Here is a 12,342-nt window from a genome sequence, read left to right on the forward strand (position 1 = left end):
GGCTGCTCCAGCCCCAGTGTCCAGCCTTTCCTTGGACATTCCAGGGATCCAGGGGCAGCCCCAGCTGCTCTGGCAATCCCAGCCCAGCCAGGAATTCCTTATTCCCAAGATCCCATCCATGGCTGCCCTCTGGCAGTGGGAGCCATTCCCTGTGTCCTGTCCCTGCAGGCCTTGTCCCCAGTCCCTCTGCAGCTCTCCTGGAGCCCCTTCAGGCCCTGGAATGTGCTGGAAGCTCTCCCTGGATCCCTCTCCTCTCCAGGGGAACATTCCCAGCTCTCCCAGCCTGGCTCCAGCCCTGCAGCAGCTCCATGGATCCCTCTGGAATCTCTCCAGCAGCTCCAGGTGCTGCTGCTGTGTCCCCAGGGCTGGGGCAGCTCTGCAGGTGGGGTCTCACCTGAGCACAGGGGCAAAATTCCCCAATTCCCCCTTTTCCTGCTGCCCACACTGTGGATCACCCCAGGACGGGGCGGAATTTTGGGTCCAGCACACGAGGCTGGGTCACATCCACTCTGTCCCCTCACCACCAGCCCCAAACCCAAGACCCTTTATCCCAACACCCTTTATCCCAAGTCCCTTTACCCCAAGAACCTTTATCCCAAGGTCCTTTATCCCAAGACCCTTTATCCCAAGAACCTTTATCCCAAGGTCCTTTATCCCAAGGTCCTTTATCCCAAGGTCCTTTATCCCAAGTCCCTTTATCCCAAGAACCTTTATCCCAAGACCCTTTACCCCAAGAACCTTTACCCCAAGAACCTTTATCCCAAGGTCCTTTACCCCAAGGTCCCTTATCCCAAGTCCCTTTATCCCAAGGTCCTTTACCCCAAGAACCTTTATCCCAAGGTCCTTTATCCCAAGGTCCTTCACCCCAAGGTCCTTCACCCCAAGGTCCTTTATCCCAAGGTCCTTTATCCCAAGGTCCTTCACCCCAAGGTCCTTTATCCCAAGGTCCTTTATCCCAAGGTCCTTTATCCCAAGTCCCTTTATCCCAAGTCCCTTTATCCCACGGTCCTTTATCCCAAGACCCTTCACCCCAAGGTCCTTTATCCCAAGGTCCTTTACCCCAAGAACCTTTATCCCAAGTCCCTTTATCCCAAGGTCCTTTACCCCAAGAACCTTCACCCCAAGGTCCTTCACCCCAAGTCCCTTTATCCCAAGGTCCTTCACCCCAAGGTCTTTCACCCCAAGAACCTTTATCCCAAGGTCCTTTATCCCAAGAACCTTTATCCCAAGAACCTTTATCCCAAGAACCTTTACCCCAAGGTCCTTCACCCCAAGGTCCTTCACCCCAAGGTCCTTTATCCCAAGAACCTTTATCCCAAGACCCTTTACCCCAAGAACCTTTATCCCAAGGTCCTTTATCCCAAGGTCCTTTATCCCAAGTCCCTTTATCCCAAGAACCTTTATCCCAAGTCCCTTTATCCCAAGAACCTTTATCCCAAGAACCTTTACCCCAAGGTCCTTTACCCCAAAGTCCTTTATCCCACAACCCTTTATCCCACAACCCTTTACCCCTAGACCCTTTACCCCAAGGTCCTTTATCCCAAGACCCAAGACCGTTTACCCCAAGACCCTTTATCCCAAGAAAACCCCACCAGCACAGGGAACAAACCCCACAATCATGGAAAACAAAGGGCTACAATCACCATTCCCAAACTCCCCAGGCTGACTTACCCGTGCAGGGCACGGATGACGGTTTTCTCCAGGGAATCATTGGTGTACCTGCTGTCCAGGTGGAAGAGATATTCCTCTTCCCAACGGCAGGTGACCTCCATGGAATTCCCACAGAGCCTGACCGTGTGGCTCTTGGAGAAATCCTCCTTTTTCCTGGAAGAGCCGTTGCTGTGGGCGGGTTCGGTGGTGCTGCTCTGCTGGTGCCGGAACGGGAGCACCTTCCCGACCAAGGGAGCAGCTGGAGCGCTCCTGGGGCCGGCACCGGGATTCTCTTTGGGATTTGGGGATGTTTTGGGATCGTCGGGCATGGGGGAGGCGTAGGAGTGCTCGGCTGAGATGATGGAGTGTTTGTTCACCTCGGGGGATTGCGGAGCTTGGCGGGGAGGGAACGCCTGGAATACGGCCCCACTGCTCCGGCTGAAAATTCCAGAGGTTTTTTCCCTGGGAGGAGAGGCCAGCTGGCTGGAATCCGTTTCTTCGGGAAGAGCCAACTTGCTGGAGGTGGAGGTGGGTTTTCTGCCCTGCTTGTCTGCCCTGTGGTATTTGTGGTCAGGAGGCACGCGCGGGGATTTGGGGTCAGAAGCGCTCTGCTGCTCCCAGGAATCCCCAGATTCCATGGGAATTATCCCAGAATCCTTGGGAATAAAGGCAGGAATGCAGGAGCCCAGGGCCAGGTCAGCCAGGAGGTTCAGGGCGTGGGAGTCGCTGTTGTCCCCTTGCAGGGTAAAGGTAATGCTTGGAATTGCCATGGGATGAAGGTTCCTTGGAGATTCTGCTCCACTGGGAATGGCCATGGGATGAAGGTTCATTGGAGGTTCCTCAGTGCTGGGAATTGCCATGGGATGAACATTCCTTGGAGGGTCTTCTCCACTGGGAATTGCCATGGGATGAAGGTTCCTTGGAGGTTCTGCTCCACTGGGAATTGCCATTGGATGAAGGTTCATTGGAGGTTCTGCTCCACTGGGAATTGCCATGGGATGAAGGTTCATTGGAGGTCCCTCAATGCTGGGAATGGCCATGGGATGAAGGTTCATTGGAGGTTCTGCTCCGCTGGGAATGGCCATGGGATGAAGGTTCCTTGGAGGTTCTTCTCCACTGGGAATTGCCATGGGATGAAGGTTCTTTGGAGGTTCCTCAATGCTGGGAATGGCCATGGGATGAAGGTTCCTTAGAGGTTCCTCAATGCTGGGAATGGCCATGGGATGAAGGTTCCTTGGAGGTTCTGCTCCACTGGGAATTGCCATGGGATGAAGGTTCATTGGAGGTTCCTCAATGCTGGGAATGGCCATGGGATGAAGGTTCATTGGAGGTTCTGCTCCAGGGGTTTGGGATGAGGCTTCACTCGGGAGCTCCGAGAGCTGCTCCTTCCTCTCTGGCAGGGAACAAAGGGGAAAATCCATTCAGAAAGGGAAAAATCCATTTAAAAGGAAAAAAAAATCAATTGAAAAGGGAAAAATCAATTTCAAAAGGGAAAGAAATCAATTAAAAAGGGAAAAAAATCCATCCAGAAATTGAAAACTCCATTTCCAAAGGGAAAAAAATCAATTAAAAGGAGAAAATCGATTAAAAGTGAGAAAATCAACTTAAAAGGGAAAAAAAATCAATTTTAAAGGGGAAAAATCCATCCAGACATGGAAATATCCATTTAGAAAGGATTAAAATCCATTTAAAATGGGGGAAAATCAATTATAAAGGGGAAAAGTCAGTTTAAGAAGGGGAAAAAATCCATTTCAAAAGGGAAAAATCAATTAAAAAGGGGAAAATCAATTAAAAAGTGGAAAAATACATTTAGAAAGGGGAAAATCCCTTTTGAAAAATAAAAAAATCAATTTAAAAGGAAAAAAATCCATTTAAAAAGGGGAAAAATCAATGAAAAAGGGGGAAATCCATTTCAAAAGGGAAAAAAAATCAATTTCAAATGGGAAAAATCCATTTCAAAAGGGGAAAAAATCCATTTAAAAATGGGGAAAATCAACTTAAAAGGGAAAAAGTCAAATTTTTTTCCAAGATGGATTTTCCACAGTTTAAAAAATATCTCCATGGTCATGCATGTCATGGATAGCAGGAAATTACCCAGAGCTGGGAATTAGATTTATTCAGGAATAATTCAGAAATATCCAATTTTGGGGGTTAAAAATCCCAGGATGAAGCCAGAGAATCAGGTGAATTCCTGCTCCTAAAATCCAGCCCCAAAATTTCCCTTCCAGGAAAAAAAATCCTAAAATTCCCAGCTGGACTCAAGGGCCACGAGTGACTTTTTAATTTCCTTGGGAAGGGCGGAGTGAGATACAAAATTGGGGGTTTCTTACAGCCAAATTTGGGGTTTTTTGGGGATTTTTTGGGATTTAGCAGGAGCCATCCCATGGGAGAGATGCTGGATGCACTCTGGGTGCTCCAAAGGCAACAGGGGAATGTCAGATCACGGAATGCTGGAAGAGAATTTAAGAATATTCCAGCCCCATGGCTCATCCCATTACGGAATGAGACACAGAACTGGGAATTTCTTACAGACAAATTTGGGTTTTTTTGGGGATTTTTGGGGATTTAGCAGGAGCCATCCCATGGGAGGGATGCTGGATGCACTCTGGAGCTCCAAAGGCAACGAGGGAATGCTGGATCACGGAATGCTGGAAGGGAATTTACGGATATCCCAACCCAATGGCTCATCCCATTATGGAGTGAGACATAGAATTGGGGGTTTCTTACAGCCAAATTCCATTTTTTGGGGGGATTTTCTGGGATTTAGCAGGAGCCATCCCATGGGAGGGATGCTGGATGCACTCTGGGAGCTCCAAAGGCAACGAGGGAATGCTGGATCATGGAATTCTGCAGAGGAATTTAAGGATATCCCATTCCAATCCCATGGCTCATCCCATTACGGAGTGAGACACAGAACGGGGAGTTTCTTACAGACAAATTTGGGGGTTTTGGGGGATTTTTTGGGGATTTAGCAGGAGCCATCCCATGGGAGGGATGCTGGATGCACTCTGGGTGCTCCAAAGGCAACGAGGGAATGCTGGATCACGGAATGCTGGAAGGGAATTTACGGATATCCCAACCCAATGGCTCATCCCATTATGGAGTGAGACATAGAATTGGGGGTTTCTTACAGCCAAATTCCATTTTTTGGGGGGATTTTCTGGGATTTAGCAGGAGCCATCCCATGGGAGAGATGCTGGATGCACTCTGGGAACGGCTAAGGCAATGAGGGAATGTCGGATCATGGAATTCTGCACAGGAATTTAAGGATATCCCATTCCAATCCCATGGCTCATCCCATTACGGTGTGAGACACAGAACTGGGAATTTCTTACAGCCAAATTTGGGGTTTTTTTGGGATTTTTTGGGATTTAGCAGGAGCCATCCCATGGGAGAGATGCTGGATGCACTCTGGGAGCTCCAAAGGCAACGAGGGAATGTCAGATCATGGAATTCTGCACAGGAATTTAAGGATATCCCATGGCTCATCCCATTACGGAGTGAGACACAGAACTGGGAATTTCTTACAGACAAATTTGGGGGTTTTGGGGGGATTTTTTGGGATTTAGCAGGAGCCATCCCATGGGAGAGATGCTGGATGCACTCTGGGAGCTCCAAAGGCAACGAGGGAATGTCAGATCAAGGAATTCTGGAAGGCAATTCGAGAATATTCCAACCCCATGGCTCATCCCATTATGGAGTGAGACACAGAACTGGGAATTTCTTACAGACAAATTTGGGTTTTTTTGGGGATTTTTTGGGATTTAGCAGGAGCCATCCCATGGGAGATGCTGGATGCACTCTGGGAGCTCCAAAGGCAACGAGGGAATGTCAGGTCATGGAATTCTGCACAGGAATTTAAGGATATCCCATTCCAATCCCATGGCTCATCCCATTACGGAGTGAGACACAGAACTGGGAATTTCTTACAGACAAATTTGGGGTTTTTTGGGGATTTTTTTGGGATTTAGCAGGAGTCATCCCATGGGAGAGATGCTGGATGCACTCTGGGAACTGCAAAGGCAATGAGGGAATGTTGGATCATGGAATGCTGGAAGGGAATTTACGGATATCCCATTCCAGGCTGCTCCTGGCCTCGGACACTTCCAGGGATCCAGGAGGATTCTCTGGGAATTCCATCCCCGAATTTCTCCCCAGTATTTGCCATTTTCCCCCGTTTCAATCCAAAGCTGTTTATTTCATCCCTGCCACTGGACAGCTCAGCTTTGAAAGGAATTTTTTCCCATGGGAATTTTTTCTCACCGCTCTCTTCCTGCTGCTTCTCCGGAGGTTTTGATGCTCTGTTTTCCACGTTTTTCTGCATTTTGCTCTTCCCTGGCTTTGTGCCACTCTCTGTGGCAGGAACCTTCTTGGAGTCCTGGTTTTCCAGGGTTTTTGGCCTCTTTGCCTCCACGCCAGGACCATCAGGAGCTGAGCTTTCCTTCTCAGCACCTTCACACTGGGGTGTGTGGACAATTTCTGCAGCCAGGACCTCTGCACCTGGGACAGGGAAAAGGAAGGGGTGATTTTCATCCGGGAATGCTTTGGGATAAAAATTCACTGGGAAGAGGGAAGGATGGGGGAAGAGGTTTTGGTGATTTTACTTCTCATTATCCTGGTTTAATTGGGAATATAATTAATTTATTCCCAATTCAATCAGGATAACGAGAAGGAAAATCCGACCTGGAAGCACCCAATTTCAGGCAGCTTCCCTGGGATAAGTCCTGAGATTTATCTGGATGCTCCATGCACTTGGAAAGCTCCTGGATGGTTCCCAGTGAACCCTGAGCATCCCAGCTGGATGAAAGGTGGAAACCAATCCCATTTTTCCAGCACCCACCTCTTTTCCTTCCATGTGGCAACTGCAAATTGGCCAATTTCAGCATGGGCTCGTTGGAATTGCCCGTGGATCCCAATTTTTTGGGACAAGAGGAAGCGAGGCTGGATTTTTTCTTGGCTGCCTCCCTGCTCCTGCTGTTGCTCTCCCCAGGATGGTTTTGTGCCTTGCGGGGTGGCACCCTCTTCCTGAGGATCCTTCTCGATTTCCTCCTGAGCTCCCGGCCCCAGGGCTTGGTGGGAGAGGTGACGCTTTTTGGGATTCTCTCCGGAGCGGGACTGGGATGCTCTCTCGTATCCCGCAGTTTTCTGGTGGGAGGAGCGGGATCTAGGGGCACTGAGGAGGAGGAGGAATTCCCAGGATCAGCTCCCAGATTCCTGGCAGCCCCAGTGAGACACTGCAAGGCTGCTGAGATGCCCAGGGTGAAGCTGCCGGGGTCGCAGAGGTAACGGCGCAGCTGGGCCAGGGATCGCTCCGAGAGTTTTTGGGAAGGATCAGCGTCCCCATCCTGGCAGGGAGAGGGGACAGGAGCAACGGGAATGTCACTGCCCTGCCCAGGGCTGGGCTGGGAGTTTTCCTGGAGTTCTGCAAATTCCTGGAGGTGCTCCTGGATGCCTGAGGCATTCCAGGAGGAGCTGGCTGCTTTCCGTAGGGCGTAGCGGAGTCCCGGCAAAACCGAAGCGATTTTTAGGGAGATGGCATTCCTGGCACTGCCCGCCTTCCCATCCTTTGGGTCCTGCTTTTCCACTGGGAAAGGAAAACCAAAATGGGTTTGAATCTGGTGAGCAAAGGAGTGAATTCAGAAAATCATCTCTCTGGTGCAGGGAAACGTTGGAGATAAGGGGAAGAAAGAAAAGGAAAGAAGAAAGGGAATGAAAAGGGAAGGAAAAGGGAAGGAAAAGGAATGAGGAAAGGAAAAGGAAAAGGGAAAAGGGGAAAAAGGAAATATTGAAGTAAAAAGCTCCAAAAATCAGCCTGCAAAAACCTCAGCCTTGGGGAAATGTCCAAATGCTCTGGATGGATCCCACCAAACATCCCAAACCTGCTCTGGATGGATCCCACCAAACATCCCAAACCTGCTCTGGATGGATCCCACCAAACATCCCAAACATCCCAAACCTGCTCCGGATGGATCACACCAAACATCCCAAACCTGTTTCAGACTGATCCCACCAAACATCCCAAACCTGCTCTGGACGGATCCCACCAAACATCCCAAACCTGCTCTGGATGGATCCCACCAAACATCCCAAACCTGCTCCGGATGGATCCCACCAAACATCCCAACCTGCTCCGGATGGATCCCATCAAACATCCCAAACCTGCTCTGGACGGATCCCACCAAACATCCCAAGCCTGGAGCAGAAGATTTGGGGGTCCAGCCTAAAGCAGAGCCTGGGGCAGCACAGGGAGGCTCCTACCTCGGGGGCTCAGGGCCCGGGGCGAGCGGAACAGGAACAGGGCCAGCAGGCTGACGGGCTCCTTGGGCTCCAGGCCTGCCAGAAACAGGGTCAGAAACCAGGCTTGGGGTCAGAAACCAGGCTTAGTTTTAAACAATGGGTTTAGTTTGAGAAACCAGGTTTAGGGTTCAAAACCACGTATAGTCTGAGAAACCAGGCTTAGTTTCAGAAACCTGGTTTTTGTTGAGAAACCTGGTTTTTGTTGAGAAACCTAGTTTTTGTAAAGAAACCTGGTTCAGTTTGAGAAACCAGGTTCAGTTTGAGAAACCAGGCTTAGTTCAAGAAACCACGTATGGTCTGAGAAACCAAGTTTAGTTTCAGAAACCAGGTTCATTTTGAGAAACCAGATTTGGGTTCAGAAACCAGGTTTTAAATAAGAAACCCAGATTTGGTTAAGAAACCACGTTAAGTTTGAGAAACCAGGTTTTGGTTAAGGAAGCAGGTTTAGTTTGAAAAATCAGGTTTAGGTTAAGAAACCAGGTTTAGATTAAAACAACAGGCTTAGTTCGAGAAACCAGGTTTGGGTTCAGAAACCACATATAGTCTGAGAAACCAGTTTTAGTTTCAGAAACCTGGTTTTTGTTAAGAAACCACGTTCAGTTTGAGAAACCAGGTTCTGGTTAAGGAACCAGGTTTGATTTGAAAAATCAGGTTTAGGTCAAGAAACCAGGTTTAGTGTGAGAAACCAGGCTTAGTTTGAGAAACCAGGTTTAGGTTAAGGCAACAGGTTTACTTTGAGAAACCAGGTTTGGGTTCAGAAACCAGGTTTTAAATAAGAAACCAGGATTTGGTTAAGAAAACACATTCAGTTTGAGAAACCAGTTTTTGGTTAAGGAAGCAGGTTTAGTTTGAAAAATCAGGCTTAGGTTAAGAAACCAGGTTTAGTGTGAGAAACCAGGCTGAGTTCAAGAAACTAGGTTTAGTTTCAGTACACAGGCTCAGTTTAAAACAACAGGTTTAGTTAGAGAAACCAGGTTTGGGTTCAGAAACCAGGTTCATTTTGAGAGACCAAGTTTGGGTTCAGAAACCAGGTTTTAAATAAGAAACCTGGATTTGGTTAAGAAAACACATTCCGTTTGAGAAACCAGGTTTTGGTTAAGGAAGCAGGTTTAGTTTGAGAAACCAGGTTTAGGTTAAGAAACCAGGCTTAGTTAGACAAACCAGGCTTAGATTAAAACAACAGGCTTAGTTTGAGAAACCAGGTTTGGGTTCAGAAACCACATATAGTCTGAGAAACCAGTTTTAGTTTCACAAACCTGGTTTTTGTTAAGAAACCACGTTCAGTTTGAGAAACCAGGTTCTGGTTAAGGAACCAGGTTTGGTTTGAAAAATCAGGTTTAGGTCAAGAAACCAGGTTTAGTTTGAGAAACCAGGCTTAGTTTGAGAAACCAGGTTTGGGTTCAGAAACCAGGTTTTAAATAAGAAACCAGGATTTGGTTAAGAAACCACGTTAAGTTTGAGAAACCAGGTTTAGGTTAAGGAAGCAGGTTTAGTTTGAAAAATCAGGTTTAGGTTAAGAAACCAGGTTTAGTGTGAGAAAACAGGCTTAGATTAAGAAACCAGGTTTAGTTTGAGAAACCAGGTTTGGGTTCAGAAACCACATATAGTCTGAAAAACCCGATTTAGTTTAAGAAACCAAGTTTTAAATAAGAAACTAGGGTTTAAATAATAAACCAGGTCCAGTTTAAGGAACCAGGTTCAGTTTAAGGAACCAGGTCCACTTTAAGGACCCAGGTTCAGTTTAAGGAACCAGGTCCAGTTTAAGGAACCAGGTTCAGTTTAAGGAACCAGGTCCAGTTTAGGTCCCTAAGCCCCCAAACCCCAGCAGGAATTAAGCCCAGCCCCAGCCTGGCCTTACCATCCTCCCGTGCCAAGGCTGAGGAGGTGAGCAGGATGAGAATTCCTTGGTCCTGTAAATATTTGATGATTGCCTGCAACAAAGAGAAAAAATAAAATAAAACTCCGCTCCTTCCCTGCCTCCTGTGCCAGCTGGGATCCAAAATATTCCCTGCTCAGGCCTAAAATTCCTTAAAATATAGAAATATCCTTATCAAGATGGCTGGAATTGGTAATAAATAATAAATAAATAAATTAAAAATCCATTAATAATGGATTAATAATCCATCCCTGCCAGGATATGCAGCCCAAAGGGGAAGGTTTTCCCAGCATCTTGGAAAGGGACAAAATTCCAGCATCCTGGGGAAACAGAACATTCCAGAATCCTGGAAAATACAACATTCCAGCATGCAGGGAAACCACAAAGTTCCAGCAACCTGGGAAAAGTCAAAATTCTAGGATCCTGGAAAAGACAAAATTCCAGCATCCTGGGAAACAGAAAATTCCAGCACCCTGGAAAACACCAAATTCCAGCAGCCTGGAAAAGACAAAATTCCAGCCACCACCTGGCTGGAGCTCAGCTGGATTCTGGCAGCATCAATGAATCTTTGGGAAAAAAAAAAAAAAATTGGCTGAGTGTAAAAATTCCTGGAATTGTGTCCCAGATTTCCAGGAGCAGATGGATAAATAGATAAATATCAGTTTTTCCTTGTGTTTGGTGCCTGGGATTCCTGTATTTTTTCAGGAATCTTCCCAAAGGGACTGGAATGAGGGATGTTGGATTAATCCAAGCTGGTTTGTCGTGGAATCATGGAATGGGTTGGGTGGGAAGGGAATTTAAGGATCAGCCATGCCATGGCAGGGACACTGGGCACTGTCCCCATGTCCAGCCTTTCCTGGGACATTCCAGGGATCCAGGGGCAGCCCCAGCTGCTCTGGCAATCCCAGCCCAGCCAGGAATTCCTCATTTCCAAGATCCCATCCATGGCTGCCCTCTGGCAGTGGGAGCCATTCCCTGTGTCCCATCCCTCCTTTCTTTTCCCAAATTTCAGCTCTCCTGGAGCTCTTTTGGGCCGTGGAATGTGCTGGAAGCTCTCCCTGGATCCTTCTCCTCTCTCTCCAGGGAACATTCCCAGTTTTCCAGCCTCACCTGCCCATCCTGGTGCTCCCAAACCCCAGGAGGGAGGAGCAGCAGCTCTGGGGTGCACAAAACCCCCTTGGAGTTGAAGGGAACTTTTCCATTCCATATTCCAACTTTCCACCCCTCTCCTGGAGCTAGAACCAAAGGGAACTTTTCCTTTCCATATTCCAACTTCCCACCCCTCTCCTGGAGCTGGAGCTGCGTTCCCCCAGCTGAGGGACCAAGGCACAAAGCTCTGGAGCTGCAGGAATTCCTCTCCAGCTCCTGTGGACAACTGGAAAACCAAAGTTTCCTGGGGGGATTTGTGAGCCTGAACCCGTCAGACACCTCCTGCCTCCAGCAAAAGCCGCTGCAATTCCCAAAGGAATTCCTCTCCTCTCGTTCCTCCTCGTTCCCATGGCTCTGCCACCCTGACATGGATGGTTGGGGTTTCTCTGAGTGGTTTTCCTGCCTGCTGCTGGGCTTGGGAATGAAGATTCCAACCAAGATTCCAGCTCAGAGCCAGGGGAGGATGGATGATCCCAGCTCTGGGTTTACAGGAAGAGCAAAGCCCAGCCCAAATTGCAGCAGGAGGGGATAAACCCAGCTGTGGGTTTATCCTGAGGACACCAGGCTCAAAACTGCTGGAAAATAATAGATTATAAAATAAAAACCTGCAGAAATAATTCCCAGCTCGTGGTGTAATCTCCAGGTGATAAACACAAAAAATAAATGTTGGAGAGCAACGAAGTAGGAAAATAACATTTAAAGCGGGGAAATTAATTCCACACTGCATTGGCTGTGGGTAATAACACCAATAAAAGTCATTTAAAGGCCACTTTCCTCCCAGAAAAACACTCACCAAGTCCTTCTCCTTCAGATTTTCCACCAGCTGATCCATTTTGGATTGATCCTTATTGGATATTTCCACCTCATAGAGACTGGAATAAACTCCCTGAAAGCAGACTGGGGGAAAATAAAAGATTCAGGATTTTGGGATGGTGATTTTCCATGGATTCTGTCCCAGCAGCACGGAGATGGAATTACTGGGAGCACTGGAAATGGGGATATTTCCCAATATTTCCCACCCACCTTCATTCCCAGTGTAATTTTTTTTCCCAAATGCAGCTTCTGGCAGTTTTTTCTTCAAGTCAGACAATCCCATCACGTGTTTGATGTCCAGGCTGGGAGGCCTGAGGGGATAAAGCATAAAAAATTCAGGATTAAGTTCTGGGAGTTCTGTGGAGCCAAAAAAAATTTTAAAAGCTCTGGAAAAGGTACAGTCTGCTCAGGATCCTGTGTGCAAATCCTGAAAATCACCAAATCACAGATCCTGGGATGGCTTAAGCCAGGCTTGAAGCAATCTGATTTAGGGGGAGGTGTCAGAAGTAAATTAATTTAAAGGATTTTATCTCCTCACCCAGCTGTGAGCCAACATT

At 47.7% G+C, this 12,342-nt stretch overlaps 1 protein-coding gene across 4 annotated transcripts in view; it reads right to left on the reverse strand.

The window, feature by feature from the left end:
• Window positions 1–12,342, reverse strand: part of TASOR2 (transcription activation suppressor family member 2) — a 48,796-nt gene that overhangs the window by 12,954 nt on the left and 23,500 nt on the right. For all 4 annotated transcript variants that reach the window (XR_012051886.1, XM_072918280.1, XM_072918274.1 and 1 more), the window contains exons 10-16: window positions 11,996–12,096; window positions 11,766–11,869; window positions 9,806–9,878; window positions 7,909–7,983; window positions 6,491–7,234; window positions 5,914–6,150; window positions 1,672–3,043 (exon numbers count right to left, since the gene is read on the reverse strand). Coding sequence is in view for 3 of the 4 variants with exons in the window: in XM_072918280.1 (XP_072774381.1) it covers window positions 1,672–3,043; window positions 5,914–6,150; window positions 6,491–7,234; window positions 7,909–7,983; window positions 9,806–9,878; window positions 11,766–11,869; window positions 11,996–12,096 (2,706 nt within the window). In the remaining variant the exon portion in view is untranslated. The remainder of the gene's footprint in view (window positions 1–1,671; window positions 3,044–5,913; window positions 6,151–6,490; window positions 7,235–7,908; window positions 7,984–9,805; window positions 9,879–11,765; window positions 11,870–11,995; window positions 12,097–12,342) is intronic.

The sequence above is a fragment of the Taeniopygia guttata genome, chromosome 1A (genome assembly GCF_048771995.1).
Source record: "Taeniopygia guttata chromosome 1A, bTaeGut7.mat, whole genome shotgun sequence".
Lineage (NCBI taxonomy): Eukaryota > Metazoa > Chordata > Aves > Passeriformes > Estrildidae > Taeniopygia > Taeniopygia guttata.